General features: G+C 38.8%; 1 protein-coding gene across 5 annotated transcripts in view; it reads left to right on the forward strand.

Annotated features, from left to right (window-relative positions):
* ZC3H14 (zinc finger CCCH-type containing 14) overlaps positions 1-16,075 on the forward strand; it is a 33,691-nt gene extending 17,616 nt beyond the window's left edge. Inside the window, exons 9-16 of one of the 5 annotated variants that reach the window (XM_039883985.1) lie at positions 3,524-3,598; positions 8,257-8,416; positions 9,154-9,386; positions 12,577-12,697; positions 13,604-13,740; positions 14,027-14,118; positions 14,900-15,006; positions 15,536-15,819. In XM_039883985.1, coding sequence (XP_039739919.1) covers positions 3,524-3,598; positions 8,257-8,416; positions 9,154-9,386; positions 12,577-12,697; positions 13,604-13,740; positions 14,027-14,118; positions 14,900-15,006; positions 15,536-15,542 — 932 coding nt within the window. In that variant the 3' untranslated portion in view covers positions 15,543-15,819. Of the gene's footprint in view, positions 1-3,523; positions 3,599-8,256; positions 8,417-9,153; positions 9,387-12,576; positions 12,698-13,603; positions 13,741-14,026; positions 14,119-14,899; positions 15,007-15,535 lie in introns of all 5 variants that reach the window. The other 4 variants (XM_039883981.1, XM_039883982.1, XM_039883984.1 and 1 more) reach the window with 4 other exon arrangements.
* The last annotated feature ends 262 nt before the right edge of the window (positions 16,076-16,337 follow it).

Below are 16,337 nucleotides of genomic sequence, written 5' to 3' on the forward strand. Positions count from 1 at the left end.
AAGAATTAGATTAATTTACAGCTGCAGTAGAGAAATGAATAAAGATTGTTATATAAATTTAAGCACTTTTTTGATATTCTGTTATTGTGGGCAACATCTATTTAACTGGGAAATCAAAGGCTACAGTTCTTTATAAGAATTATTTTGGAGAGACTGTGGGGAGTCGTGTCTACCATCCCGCACAACTTACTTCTTGCTTGGCAAGTAAACCAAAATAACAACGACCTTTCTCAAACTAAAGCCGTCAAAAGACATTCCGTGTTCATGGATCAGAAGACTGCTCTGACTTGGTGATACTCTCAAATTGGTCTGTGAATTTAACTCAGTCTGTTAAAATCCCTGCTAACATTTCCTAAAATTCATATGGAAATGAAGACCTAGAATAGCCAGAACTATTGAAAATTAATAAAGTTGGAGGACTTAACATTTCCCAATTTGAAAACTTAATACCGAATTATAGTAATCAAACTGGCACTCGCATAAGGTTATAATACAGATCAGTGGAATCAAATTGAGAGTCTAGAAATGAACCAATACATTTATGATTAGTGGATTTTCAGCAAGTATGCCAAGACAGTTCAGTGAGGAAAAAATAGTCTTTTCAACAAATAGTGGTGGACAACTGGATATCCACTTGCAAAAGAATTAAGTTGGATCTCTGCCTTATACCATATATAAATATTCACTCAAAATGGATCCAGACCTAAATGTAAGAGTTAAAATTATACAGAACCCTTAGGAGAAAAAATAGGTTTAAGTGAGCTTGGTCTAAACAGGCAGTGGTTTTTTAGATGGCACCAAAAGCACAAGCACCGAAGAAACATTAGGTTAGTTAGACTTAATATCACAAGTTTAAAACTTTTGTGTTTCAAAGGATGCTGTGAAGAAAATGAAAAGACAGCTTCACAGAATGGGAGAAAATCATATCTAATGATACTCTAGTATCAAACCAAGGCCAAGTCCTCATTTCCCTTATTTTTGAATTTCTACCATATCATGTGAGTGCAGTCGCATTTCATTATTACCACATACATCTTTAAAGAGATTTGTCTGACCATGGGTCTAATTACCCTCCCTGCCCTCTCCCTACAAAGGAAATGTTAGGTATTGTCTTATATTATTTTTAAGGAGAAATGAAACTGAAGATATGAAGATACTAATTAAGACAATTTAAATAATCTGAAGCTTAAAAGTTATGGTTTAATAGATGAAGGGACAAAAGTGTACTAAATTCACATCATATTCTGGCATGAAGTTAATGTTATTACATTGCTTAATTTAGGCTTCAGATCTTAAATGCTACTTGTCATGAGGTAAATAATAGAAAATTCTTTGTGTGTCACATGTCTGCTTTCAGCCAATCAGAAGACATTTCTTTTGTATGTAATAATAGGGCTTATTGTTTGGAGAGGAGCTATAAGTAGGACTTTACTGAGTTTTGACTCCAGAAATGTACAACCCTGTCTTTTTAATTACAGGTTTTAAAATGTTATTCACTCTTAATATTTCTTAAAAATAACAGCCTTAATTGGTACCTTTACTTTTGATGACACTATTTAATGGGCTGTGAAAGAAAAATTACCAATATTAAGAAGGAGAGAGAATTTTATGAAAATGTCTTCAAGGTTTCCATCACCACCTTTACCGATTTTCTTCTCACCTGGGCCAGTTGACTTAGGTTCTGTAACAAGTTCCTCTTGTTCACTGAATGAGCTAGACAATATTTCCCATCTTTTAAGGAAAATATCAGCTGATATCAATGAAATTAAAGGAATGAAAGCAGCAATTTTGACAACGGAGGCAAATCTTTTTGATCTAAATGTTAGAGTGTCACAGAATGAAGCAAAAATTTCATCTTTAGAGGTTAAAATGAATGAATATTCATCATTAACAACTGAATGCAACAGCGAGTTCGAAGATCAAGAGGAGTTAGATTTGGAATCACAGTCAAGGACTACTGGTATAAAAATAGTTGGCTTCCTTAGAAACATTGAGAAAGGTAAATTCTTACCACGATGTCTTCTAGACTCCCCCATGGGTCTGTATCTTTTCATGTAAGTTGACTAATTCTCATACAGAGGCAGAAAGTCACAAAGAGCTTGAATTTTTCATGGATTTTTAATGACAAAATTGCACTCTATGATTTAACTTCAAAGCCTGGAACTTATCAGAATTCCATCCTCTATAGTGGATCTCTCTAAAATAATGTGTTGATAATTTTTGATATGTGAGAAAATGGTCCTTTTCACATATCCCTTGTGAAATTATTTTAAAATGTGTAATTCATTGTTCACTGGTTATGAGACCTGTTGTATTTGAATTGGAAGAACGTTTTTCTTGTAACCTAATACATGTCAGTTTCTCAAGCTGTTCTACAGGAGTACCAGACCAGATGACATCTGTTTCATTTCTAGGTTGGCTCCTTGGAATTTATTGTGTTTTTACCATGATAATGTTGGAGGGAATTAACCTTTTTTTTGGCACACCATTAAAAAGTTAATGTAATGTAACAATTTTAAAAGAAAATAGCTGATAAAATTTTCAACTTAGTGTAGTTTTTAAAATTAAAAAAAATCTTTTTAATTCAACATGGTAGTTGGCAAGCAGTTGGTAATTTCTGTGTTTGCGCCCGAGTGAGCAAAGGCTGTCCTTGTGTAACCGCCGGTTATAGATACACTAAAAGTTAGCACGCAAGCATCTAATTAATATTTCAGTATTTGCAGCCCTGTCAGTCACATCCCTTGATACATTGTACTGTAACACTTAAGTCTACAAGTGAGTACCTAATATGTGCTGGGCAATGGGCAGGAGAGGTTTGGAGAATTGTAGCATCCTCTCATCCCTCAGAGTGCTTACCTTCAAATTGAAGATAGAGAAACTCAGTTCTTTGTCAGTGCTTTGTTTTGCAGTGTAATTATGAGGAAATTATGAACCAGTTTAAGAGGTAGTAAATACTCCAGCTGAGCATCTTGTTTTCATGTTTTGGTAGGATCTGGACTGGAGTTGAGTGTAGTACTTGTTCATTGTTCTCTTTGTATCCATCCAGGCCGATAGTTTGTCTTTTGGGAACTCTAACCAGATAACTGGAGTGTTTTGGTTTGCAATTCCAGGGGTGGGGGAGGTGAATTATAATTGTGAGCCCAGGTGATAGAGGGAGATGAGCTACTTAGGTTGATCTTGCAGTTGGCTGTCGCCTGTTTCCCATAGCGCAAGCTGTGGGTCAGCGTAGCAACTCCCCCTGGCTTTCTCACCCTTTTACCTTTATCTCCAATCCAGGAAAACCGGCCTCCAGAGGGAGAACCAGGAATATTCTACTTTACGATTTTTAGTTTTGACCCTGAGTACAGGTTTTTTGTCTTAGAGATCAAAGGTGTATAAATATTGTTAAATTGTATTGTTGAAGCTTTAATTTATTTTTAAGACTTCAAGAACCCAGGAAGATTATTTTGAGCTTAATTTCTGGGAAACACGTATGCTGGTATTGTCTTTTAAGCTTAGTAAAGTTTTAAAATTTATATTCTAGGAACTCAACAGAGGCAATTATTATCCCGACTGCAAATTGATCCAGTAATGGCAGAAACCCTGCAGATGAGTCAAGGTCAGTAATAACCTTAAGTTTGCAATGTAATCTAGCGTTTTTCAGTTGCTATTTCCATTCCTTATACCTCATTTAATATATTTTGTATCTCTTAGAGCCTACCCTGAGATGCTGTATTTAGATCTGTAAAGATATTTTAGGGCCAGGAGACAAGTTCTACAGTATTTTCATTTTATATGATGTTTGTATTTTTGGCCTCATTGAAGAACTTTGTTCCTTTGTTGCCATTTCACCCGGGCCCCTGGAATCTGTTGGCTGCTCGCCCCCCTGCTGTAGAAATGACCTGAGTTCCTACCCTACACGCCTCTCCACCCAGCTTTTGCCCTGAGCTCCTTCATTGTCCTCTAGCCTGTTCAACCTTGTCCTCACTTTCGATACTAGAACTTGTTGCATATCCAGTTATTTCAAATATCTTCAGTATGGAGGTAGAGGAATAGGTGCAGTAAGGATCAGAAACGAAGATCCTTAGAGGCACTGTAACTTAATTATTTACCAGTCTCCCCCGCCCCCAACACACACAGGCACACTACCATGGCTACTTCCGGACTGGGGCTGGTGCTTTACTTATTTCTGTGTTTTCAGTGCCCAGCCTCTGTGAGATGCATGTGCATTTCCTGATAATGTCTGCTGAGCAAACGAAGGAGGAGCCATTGAATACATACAATCTTAAATTTAAACTTTGTTTTTCCTCCTGCTTCCTTCTGTGTCCCCTAAACCTGCGTGTTATTGGAAGCTCTGGTCCCTTGACCCCTTCTTGTTGGCTCCTAACTGAATTTTCTTCCCCTTGGTCAGGACTCCACAGTCAGTAACTGTATTCCCTGACCCTTCCACAGCCTTCTGTCTTATCATCCCTGAGGATTACCTTCCTCCCAGGTGCCAGGTCCTGCCCAGCTGACAAACGTTCTGTTTCTGTCAAACTCTCATAGCTGTACTCTGCCTGTCTTCAGGCTGCTGCTTTCTACCTATAAAAGTGTTCAGATATTCTGCATTCTTGATTTTGCCCTTTCACCTCCCAACATCCCATCCTGCTTTCCACATAAGGGTATTTTCTTGCAGATTGTTTGGAAACTAAGGTCTGAGTATATTGTATCTGCTTCAGCAGCTCTTGTACATTTTTATTTCCTTCAGTTTTTATTTTTATCTATGGTACACATGCAGTTTGAAGCGTCAGGTGGTTTTACAAGGCTTGTGAATGACCAAATTTTTTGCTTACCTCTTATGTTTTTATTTCTGAGAGCCCTTATATTTGTGCATGTCCCTCCCCCCCTCTTTTTTTTAACATATTGGCTTTGTTTCATGTATACAATATTTTCTCTTATTTCTCTGAAGATATTAAAATTTTAGATGTTTTTTTCCCCCTTCTTCTTTGGTCTTTAAGTTATTTTGATCACTGTTTTTCATGACAGATTTTTCTCAGATGGTTGGGGATCCTTGGTTGTCTTACATTTAAGAATGGGGCACTTAAAAAGCTGATCGGCATTCTGGGTTCGTTCGTTGGGTGGGGTGGGGGCTTTTGACTTCACATTCAGGTGTAATAGACTGCAGTGGAGAGTGATTTGTCTATCTTGTCTGGTTTCGGTGCCCTGGCGTCAGGGTCTTAGGCCTTTCCTCTTAGGCTGGTCAGCTTCTCCAAAGCAAGGTCTTTCAAAGCAGATAATGAATTGGCTGCCACGGTTCTGGGAGCTAAGTGGGGAGTGGGGACAAGGGAAGGCACCTCAATAATTACTGCATCATGTTTAACACCCCCTCCCTGTTTTCAGAATGGCGCTTCTTTCAGCGTGGCCAGCTTCCCTTGATCCAGAGGCCCTCTTGTTTTTACCTTTCAAGAGTCTATAACTCTGCTTTCTACATGGGAGAAAATGGTCAAAAGTTATCAGGAAATATTAACAACTCTAAAATTTTTCAGTAGTACATATTTAGTATATTTTGTTGTAGCACCTTTTTTCAGAGACCATGATACTTCATCCATAAGCCTCTCCAACAGTGACCACAGTGGGAAGGTGCATATCCAGTTACTCCGCATATCTTCAGTGTAGTGGTAGGGGAGTAGGTGCAGTAAGGATCAGAAACGAAGAGAACAGCTTAGGAAGAACAAACCACGTCTGCAGTGGACACTCCAATTCACGTTTGTTTTGCCCTGTCTTCCCCTCACTCCTTCCCAAAGTCCCATGTGCTGCCAGTTTCTCAACCTTTGGAGAATCTTGGGATCCACATTGGATTGCTTCATAATTGGTTTAAGACTCAGCTTTTGTAGATCTGCTGTTTTCCACTCTGAAAATGTGGTTGTCTCTCCTTTTACAATTATTTTCCTTGTGAGTTTGTGTGGTTTTGTTTTTTTGTTTTTTGTTGTTTTTTTTTGTATTTAAACCTTTATTGATGTTTTAGTGGGGTTTCCAGAGGAAATGAAGTACGTGCATTCAGCCTGCATTTTTCATCCAGAAGATGTTACTGTTTCATCTGTCTGATTCTACTTGACCCAGCTGCTATCGCTAATCTTGCAGAGGTGGCCAGTGGCTTGTGTGGATGTGGAGCTGTTTTCAGTGCGCACTTTTCTAAACCAGTTTGTGACACTTGAATTCCCATGTTTTCTTCAATCTCTGAGTCTTTGGCTCTCACAGACTTCACTATCTATTTCTCTTCTAACTCCTTTTCATTCTTCTTTACCAAGCCCTCTCTTCTTCTGTTAACTTGACCCTGTGTCCTGCCCTCAGCATTATTTTCATCTCTTCTGGATTATCCCAAGGTGCATACTAGTAGAACTGCTTTGCTTCAGAATTGTGCAGGGTGGTGGGAAGGAGTGCCCAGCCCTCGGACTGAATTCTGAACTTTACCTTTGCTAGCCATGAGACCTCAGAGCCAGAGTCGCTTAAGAACTTGGAGTTGCAAAGTGGTCATCTATGACATGAGGATTCAGTGAGAAGATCGCAGCACTGAATATGTACAATTAATTAAACATTCTTATTTCACCTTCAGTTTCGACTGTTTCTTATTTGTCTTCCCTTCATAATGATCAGATTTGAATTCTCAACTTCCTGAATATCCGAGAGCCCCACAAAAACTTCATACAAAATAAATTTAAAATTGAGATTTATCTTTGCCTCCTTTTAAGTCAGCTTTTTCTCCTGTTCTGTTTCCTGAGTCACGTTTCTCCTCCTCCAGTTCTACATTCATCTTTACCATCTCTGCTGCCCTCGCAGGGGAAGGCAGGGATACTTCCCTTCTGGGACGGTGGCCGAGATGCCAGTGCTGTGAATTGCTAGTGCTGATGGGAGGATGCAGTGGTTTTTCTCCCTCTTACCTGTGTTGGAACAGGAAAAAAAGGTGAGAATCTTTTCATTGAGACTCTCACATTTCTCCTGGGCAATAGCTTCCTAGCTGAGGTCTAGGAAGGCCATTCTTAACACTAACTCTTTTTATAAAAACCAGTGTAATCATACTACTTCCCTACTTTGAAACCGCTCTTGATTCCTTATTACTAGAACAGAATCCAAACACAGGGGGACACAAGATCCTTTATGCCTCAGCCTTCCTTTCCTTTCAGCTACTCAGCCCACCACACGTAACCCTGCGGCCACACGCCTCCCAGTGTGTCTCAGATGCTTGTGCCTTCTGGAAGCCCCGCCTCTTGCCATGTGATTTCCTCTCCCTGAAAAGCTCTATTCTCCGGCTCGCTCTCCCTCTCCTAGTTTATTCCTGCGTTCCTTTAATACCTGCTTCAGTTAAATACTTGCTTCAGTTGTTCATCCTCTATGAGCTTTTCCTTTCCCGGCTGGAGTAGGTTGCTTTGTATTCCCCCAACACCTTGTCTGTACCCCTTTTGGGGCATACTGTTCTAAAATTGTGTAGACATCTATTTTCCTATTTTTTCTTTGTGTACCTAGCTAGCGCAATACTCTCAAGTGTTCGTTTTTTTTTTCTTTTTTTTTTTTAATGAACGTGAATGAATATCCTGTGAATTTTGGTCTCTGTTATTTGCCTGTTACCTTTTAGAGAAGTGGCACTCATTAACATTAATTGGTTGTTTGCATATTGATAGGTCAGCCATCTGCATTTTGGGCTTCAGGTCTTGATATGTTTTATAAAGTAATTGGGCCTAAGAAGCATATTATAGATATGTGAGCTGTAGTTATTTGCATTGAAGGTCAATATTTTCCTTGCTGTGTTTTTTTAAAAGCCCATTCATCTTAAAATTCCCTCTCAAAGTAGTCTTATTTACAGTCAGGCAGAAATTATGACAGTTGAATTCCTTTCATCAGGACGTGTTCATTTCTGTAAATGGTACTGTGCAAAGTGAACATAACAGATTTAAACAGTCTTTGTATAGTAATTCTAAGGAACATGAGGAATCTTTATTCTCCATGTTTTTGGAAAATATCATTGTAACTAAAATGAGTTTATATAGTACCTCATTAGATGCCTCCTGCAAGAACCTGTCTGTACCATAGGCGAGGACTGCTCGTTAGATTCCCTTGGTTACTTGCCGGCTGAGGAAAGGAGCATTGGAGACGATGTTTGCAAAGCCTGAGTAGAACCATTGTGATTTTCCTTTGAAAATAATTACAAGTAGATAAAAGATTGACATTCTTCTCACATGTATGATGTTGGGAATGCAAGATATATTCAAAAGTAAACATTTGTGGCCAATTTTTTTGGCTCAGATTACTATGACATGGAATCCATGGTCCATGCAGACACAAGATCATTTATTCTGAAGAAGCCAAAGCTGTCTGAGGAAGTAGTAGTGACACCAAACCAAGAGGCGGGGATGAAGACTGCAGATACCCTTCGGGTACTTTCAGGACACCTTATGCAGACACGGTAGATGGTTTCTTTTTCTTGCGTAGCTAATTTGTGTTGATTAGATAGTGCAGGTTAACCGTTAGTTCCCAGCTTCCCTCCTCCCCGCCCCCAGCCCTCAGTATAGAGCGCTTTTATAGATTTAGTAGTTAGGCCATGTATCGTAAGCCAAATTCCGTTTTCAGAAATTCCAGTTCATCTTTCTTGTTCAGAAATCCATTATCCTACAAATAAATCAGTGTGTGATTTAGCTCTGTTAATAAGATTCTTTATGAGCATCCAGGGAATGAAAATTTAAAAGCCAGGTGATCAAAGTCAGGAAATCTCTCCAAAGAGAGCCAGTTGGGTTGATTCTTCCCTTAGAAAATTAAATGTTCTAAGAAACATATAGATAATAAAACTAGTGTAAATGTAGAACTGCTGGCTATTGTGTTCTGAGCATAGATGCTGATTTTTCAGTTTATTTCCACGTGACCCTTGAGGATCAAATGGGCAGGGGGAGTTCAGGGTTGAGGAGAGATTGTCCTTAGTGCAGCCTGGAGAGTCGCTGGTGACCCTGCCACAGTGATTGGCCATGGCCATTGTGTCGTAGCAGGAATCCACTAGCACTGTGCCTGGAAGTCCTACAGTCTTTTTTTCCCCCCCACTGAAGAAATCACAAAGCAAATAAGGGAGTGACAGTTGGAAGAGCACATTAGGAGGCGCAGCTTTTTGTGTTTGTTTCCCTAATTCTATGGTATTTTCTATCTATCTGGCAGAGATCTTGTACAACCAGATAAACCTGCAAGTCCCAAGTTTATAGTGACGCTGGATGGTGTTCCCAGCCCCCCAGGATACATGTCAGATCAAGAGGAGGACATGTGCTTTGAAGGAATGAAACCTGTAAACCAAACTGCAGCCTCAAACAAGGGACTCAGAGGTCTCCTCCACCCACAGCAGTTGCAGTTGATGAGCAGGCAGCTTGATGACCCAGATGGTAGCTTTTCCAATGGTGTGTTGAGAGCTCAGATTTTCCCTCTCAGAGTGCTGTCATTGTGAAGGAACTCTTTGACATGTTTCTCTACCTTGAATGAATATTGGTTGTTGGCCTTTTACTTTTTATTCAGTAGTGGCCTTTTTTCTTTTTTCAGACAAAACAGCTAGTTAGATTTGAGAATGTTTCTCCTGTGTATGTTGTGTAGGTTGGCTATTATTCCAGTGGTAAAGTAGTGTTCAGCCATGGAAGCCAAAAAATTAATTATGCTTGTTAAAGGATGAACCATCATTATCGATTCTGTTTACCTTTAAAAAAACCTATAGTTTTTACTTTCCCCTTGTACCAGCAGTAGTCTCTCTTCTAGTTAACTTGACAGAAAAACGAATTTGGATTTTGATTCTGTTTCTACCTCAGTGAAATTCCCGTGAGAGGAGTTTCTCACCTAATCTGTCAAAATACTTCATGAAATTCAAGTTCAGAAAAGACCTTATGTTTAAATTAATCACATCGAAGCATAGTATTTAGAAGTGAGATGTAGTTGGTTCAGATCGTGGCACGTTTTAGGCCGATGAACCAGGTCATTCATGTGGCTGCTTCTCTTGCTGGACACCGGCGGCAGGTGCAGCACTGCTGACCACTTTTATTCGTGATAGAGAATATGTTCTTCATGCTTTCTAAATTTTTTAGAAACAGCTTCATTGGTAGGAGAGACAATTATTGAATCTAAAAATGAACCATATAAAGCAAACACAAAATTGGGTTTTGAAATTTTTCCAAAGAAATCCTCTTCTTGGCAGAGATATGAAAATGTATTAAATATCTTTTTTGGTAGCTGAAAATGTAGTAGCCCTTAGGGGGAGATCATGAGTGAGTGAAGAACTGAATGCTTTTTCTGCTGAGTCAGTCATGTGTCGTTAATGGTTTTGATTCCTGTAGGGAGTTGAAAATTTGACCCTATTGAAAGGCAGAAAAAATTTTAAATGGTAAAGTGTAAGAACTGCAACAGGCAGTGCAGATTTCTCAACCTTGTATATTTCATCTAAAATAAGAGAAGATTCTGGTGATTTACTACTTTGGTTTTCAGTTTGGTAACTTGAGCGTGTGTGTGTGAGGGTCTCGTTTCATTTAAATGTAGATGTTTATGTTAGGTTTATTGGTATATATGCTACAGCAGTGACACTCTTAACATGTTAGTAAAACTTGCCTAGGTTACGCAAGTGCTGTGGCCATTATGGAGACAGCTGGGATCAGTGGTGAGCCTCCTTCCCCATTGCTTTGATCTGGGAGACTCAATATTTCACTGATGCTTGAGGATCAAGGTGGGTAGTAAAACCTGAGTGATGCTGGAGAGACTCCTGTATAAGTCACCAAGAGACCCTGGTCTGTCTTGCTTTCCACGCCCAAGCAGGAAGTTTGAAACTTTGTAATTGTTTTTGGTGGCTTTGTCCAGTGTTTCAAGGATGCTAGCAACAGCTGTTTTAAGCCATTCCCACTAGCCATTATATGGCAGTGCAGATTTTATAACTTGCAGTACAAAGTGAATTTGCCTCTTAAAATGTAGACAGGAAAAGTATTAACAGCTTATTATGAAGTAAATGTTAGGGAAAACCAGAGTCAAGACCTTTGTATATATGACTTATAACATTTCTATCAGAAAGGTAGTTTCCTTGTAAAGTGTTTAATATAGTTTGTGAATAACTAGCTGCTTTACTCCATTTTCAGCCAGCCTATTCTTGAGTATTCTGTTAACTTCTTTCATTTGGCCTGGGTTTTCATAATCTAAAGTATGTTGTTCAGGAAGAAGGTAAGGACTTTTTCTTTCAGGATGACACAAAAACCATTTGAGACAGGATACTTTTTATCCTGGAGCTAAATGATGACTTTTACTAGCTTTTTAAAGTTGTGTGGGACATTTATATTTGTATATCAGGCAGAGTCATAATAGCTCTCCGTTGATTCTCCTTTCTGGGCTTCAGGACTGGAATTGTGTGCCTTATTCTCCTGTAGTGAAGACTGAGGTTGGGTCATTGGAACAACAAGTACTCAGAATTCTGTCTGTTGCATTGTTAGGTTTTGATTGACTACCTGTTTTGCATTCTTGTTTCCATTTAACCATAAAACTGTAAGGAAGACGTTAGTTTTTCTTTGTGTAAATGTGGGAACTGAAGTTCAGAGATGTTAGATAACACTTGCCCTAAGTGTCTAGATGTGGCCTGACCTTGGGTAAGAGGGATGTAGTGGAAGTGATAGCTGCTTTCGTATACATGATTAGGAATGATGATAGGTACTACCCATGAGGCTGTTGGGCGGTGGGGTGGGTAGGGTGTCTCAGGCCAGAAGTTGGCGGCTCATTATAGCCATCAGGTATAATTTTATTTGGTTTATTTTATGTTTTCAGTTTCAATTAGTTGCTGGCATTTAAAATTTAGATGTCATTTAAAATGGTTTTTGGCTTTCTGAATCAGGAGATAATCTGGCAACACAGGTCCCACTTTCCGATAGGTAGCACTTGACATTGTAGTGCACATGACTTGGGGGGGTGGGGGGCGGCAGTGAGCCCCGTGGCTAGTGAATGCGTTTGCTCTCCAGTGTGCTCTTCCCCACCTTTGCTTGCTCCACACTGAGGCTTTCTGCCATCGATCTTCTACCCATTTGGGCTCACTGTTAGGTGATCTGCCAGGCCCTTGTAGATAAAGACATTTGTGATCCATTTTAGGCAAAAGTCTTTTCTTCCATTTGCAGACATTGATGTGAGTATATACCTCAGTGAATGGGAACGAACACTTGTATTTGGACCACTCATAATCTTGCCAGAATGAGAATAATTCACACCCTTTATCAACTTACGTTTTCAGTTTCCATTTCACATTTTCTTGGCTCCCCACTTGACACTCTTCCCTTTTATATTTTAATTCAGCTCTGAAATAATTTTGAGAATTGGAATATTTTGTGAGAACTTTGGCTCTGGTCGCAGCATCACTGTCCGCTTTACTTTTCACAGTGAGAAGCACAGTCCACTTGCTGGTACTCTTTTTACAGGGTTTTGTTAACAGTGTCGATGAGATTACCTGGACTCATTGATTTCATGTGACTATAGACAGAAGAAGGTGGGATATTAAGGCTAGGTTTTGAGGGAAACGTTATAGGAGGCATGTGCTGAATTGATCATAATTAATGAGGTACTTTAATTCCTCTCCCTTTGTAGCTGAGATGAGTGAACTGAGTTTGGCACAGAAACCAGAAAAACTCCTGGAGCGCTGCAAGTACTGGCCTGCCTGTAAAAACGGGGATGAGTGTGCGTACCATCACCCCATTTCACCTTGCAAGTGAGTAGCAGCAGACCGTCTCTGGTTTTCAGGTTAATTTCTATATCTGATAAGCTTATTTTGTTTTTTTCTTTATTATGGACAAGTAAACCAAATGTAACTGAATGTGGTGACACCATGCTGCTCCCCAAGTGGCATAGGTGTGGGCAGGGGGCGGGGCGGAGCGGGGAGATGGGAGGAGGCTTCTTTGTGCCTCAGACCTATGAGATACTGAAACTTCTGGGTTTCCTTGAAGATTTCTGTACATTTAAGGTAAGGAGATGAGTATATGATAACTGCCCCAGTTTGTATGCATTGTGTTCATAACATTACACAGATTTTTAAGGCATTGAGGATAAATACTAGTTATAGGTAAGGGGAAAACATTATGGACTTGGGAATAATTTTTCCTTACCAGCCGGCTGGTCGAGTGGAATGAGCTTTGGGAGATGGCTTTTTAAGATTTCTTTTTCCTATAGGTAGACTTTCTCCGTGTTTTAACTTTAGGAAATTTGATGTGAGAATAATATAGATGTACATACAGGGAGACCATGGGATTCGTCTCTTTTTGGTAGAACAGTGCCTTGCACGTATATTGTGCTTATTATATTGACTTTATTTCATGAAATAGTATAAACATAGACCTTAATTTTAGAGTAAGTGGTATGATTCTCATCATTACACACAAAAAACTCCTTATTTCGTGTAGCGTGGCTTGACTTGAAAATCTATTTCCCCAGGCTTTGGAATAGACAGTTGTGTCCTCATTTGATATTTAGCCTCATTTAAAAATGGAGTTTCCTTTTTTTCTGTTACTTTCTGTTTCTCAGAACAAGTAGGATGGAATATGAGTAAAAGGAGCCACTTTACAAAATCTAATAGTGTATTGAGAAGATTAAATGTGAATAATATGTTTTTGTTTTATAGAGCTTTCCCCAGTTGTAAATTTGCTGAAAAATGTCTGTTTATTCATCCAAATTGTAAATATGATGCAAAATGCACCAAGCCAGATTGTCCTTTCACTCATATGAGTAGAAGAATTCCGGTACTGCCTCCAAAACCAGGTTAGTGACTGTGCACTGCAGCACTTGGGTAAGAAAAGAGAAAAATGACATCTGTTACTGTAGATTGAACTTTAAGGAAAAGGGAAGCCTCTAGATTGTACCAGAATCAGTTACTATAACCAGTCTTTAAAGAGCAAGTATACTCATACTATTCTTACTTATCTAGATTAATGAGTGTCTCATCATTGTATTTTAATTTAAAAGTGGTTCCCATAAAAACATCAGAATCCATTAAAAATTATTTTGCCAAATAAGTTTGTTCAGTCCTTGCCCTTATTTTTGTTAGCAGTTACAACACCAACACCGCCTTCCAGCAGTCAGCTGTGTCGGTACTTCCCTGCGTGTAAGAAAATGGAATGTCCCTTCTATCATCCAAAAGTAAGAACTTCCATTTTTCCAAAAATGAATTTAGTGGTAACTTCTCAGTTGTGAGACCTGGAAGATCATTAGCAAATTTAACTTTTTTGTTAGAGTTAATTTAATGGTCTTTAGGACCTTTTAAGTTATTCCTTAGTTGTCATTGAGCCCGTTGGGCTCTTTAGGCCTATAAGTGGTGTGAAACTATTGAATGTTAGTATCCTAAGCTCTCAGGAGAATAAAACTCACCTTTGCAAGTCAGTTTCCAGCCTTCTCTGCCTGGAAGCATATGGTGGTTTTTCCTCCCATACCTTGGTGCCAGAGCTGAGATGATGAAATCCAATAATACTGCATAATACCACCTAAACATGTCCTGATGGCTTTGTCTGTGAACTAAAGATTGGCTGATGTGTCTGCAGCTGTCCACTTGCTCAGAGTGAATGATCTCTGAAATAGCAGCCTGAAGCCACGAGGAAAGTCTGCACTTCCCCCAGCTGTAGTTGGGCATAGATGAGGGCGCTCAGTAGAGTCTTAAGGGATGTGAGGCAGGGTGTACATTAGGGTGATGATTACATAGTAAGGTCCTTTTGAAATCTGCCTTGCTGCTATTCTTTGACTAGGATTTTGTGTCTTGGGGGAGGACTCTTCTTTTTTCAGGGTTTCACTAATATTAAGATGAATGTTACAAACCACATTTCTTGCCCTGCTAATGTTAGGGTGAGCTGGTTATTATCATCTCAGATTGCTTTGTTTTTATTTGTAGTGGCTTTGCAGATGATGCGACTCTGTTCTCTCTCCTTAGCACTGTAGGTTTAACACTCAGTGTACAAGGCCCGACTGCGCGTTCTATCACCCCGCCATCACTGTGCCACCGCGGCATGCCTTGAAATGGATTCGGCCTCAAACCAGGTAGAGATTTTTTTTTTCAAACGAGTTTTTCTAATGCCACTTCAACTACTTTTCTAATATGTAGTTTCTTAATTTGTAAGCAGACAAATTTGGAGTTAAGTATCACTTTGATTTTTCTCTTTAATTTTATAAGAGTCCTCTGGGAAAATAATTTACTACATAAACCAAATTTTGTTTTATCCAGCAGTTGCTTATTTACTTAGATCATCTCCAGATCAGTTTCTTTTACAACTTCTGAACATATACTAAGGCCTTAAAAAGAGTTACACTGCTTACAAATCTCACATCAGTTTTCTCAGACATTAGTAATTGTAAAACAGTGAAAGGAAGTTTTGGACTATTTTAGCGTGGTCTATAAATTTAAATACATATATATTATCCTTTATGTATCATATAATTACTCTTTTCAAATCTGATATAATCTATAGAACAAATATTATCTGAAAATACTCAACTTCTTAGTTGAAGTATGTGGTAGATATGGATGCAAAGCAGTTAATTTAAAATTTTTTGGGTTTTGTTTATTCAGTGAATGACACCCAGTCCTACCTGGCAGAAGATCGTGAATTTTGAAAGTTTCCACCTACTGATGAAAAAGATTCTACAGAACTTGTCAAATCTTTGAAACTTGGAATATATTGCTTTCATAATATGAAGTTTCTTGCCTATCTGAAGTGTCTAATTTTTCAAGTTTGTAAATTTATTAGTGGTTTTAACATTGGGTGTTTTTGTGTTGTTTGCTTTGTTTTGACTGGAAAAGACAGTTTAAGGAAAAGCTAAATTCTATTAAAACATTTGAGGCATGTTTGTACACTGCTTTGTCAGGTATTAGCATTTACAATGTGATGATACTGTCAGTATCAATGACCCAGTTTGGGGCCACAGTGCTGATGTGTGTGTAGACAGAGATACAGTCAGTGGGGAGCATCCTTATTCTAAAAGTTGAACTGTTGCTTTCACTTTTCCTAAGGATTATATTGTTCATAATCCACAAAAACCGGAGTGGCCAAAAGTGATGAGGTGGCTTAAAATGGTCAGTCCTACTTTTTAAGTAAATTTAGTTTGAAAATTGTGATCATGCAGGCTTCTTGGGTTACGTGCTGCTTTGGTAAATGGTTCCCAAATAGCTAGTCCTTTGCCTTCTGAGTGAGTGAGGTGGGTGGGTATGTGCGGTGAAAACAAACAGCTGGAATGGCAAGGGCAAAAAAATGAACAATTCCTTAAAATGCTTTCATTTACTATTAACAATTGCTTTTAAAATAAATATTTTAGGCAACTACATTATCACAAAATTATACAAAATTTTTACAAGTATATACATAAGTTATTAG

The sequence above is a fragment of the Pteropus medius genome, unplaced genomic scaffold, assembly GCF_902729225.1.
Source record: "Pteropus medius unplaced genomic scaffold, Ma_sr-lr_union100, whole genome shotgun sequence".
Classification (NCBI taxonomy): domain Eukaryota; kingdom Metazoa; phylum Chordata; class Mammalia; order Chiroptera; family Pteropodidae; genus Pteropus; species Pteropus medius.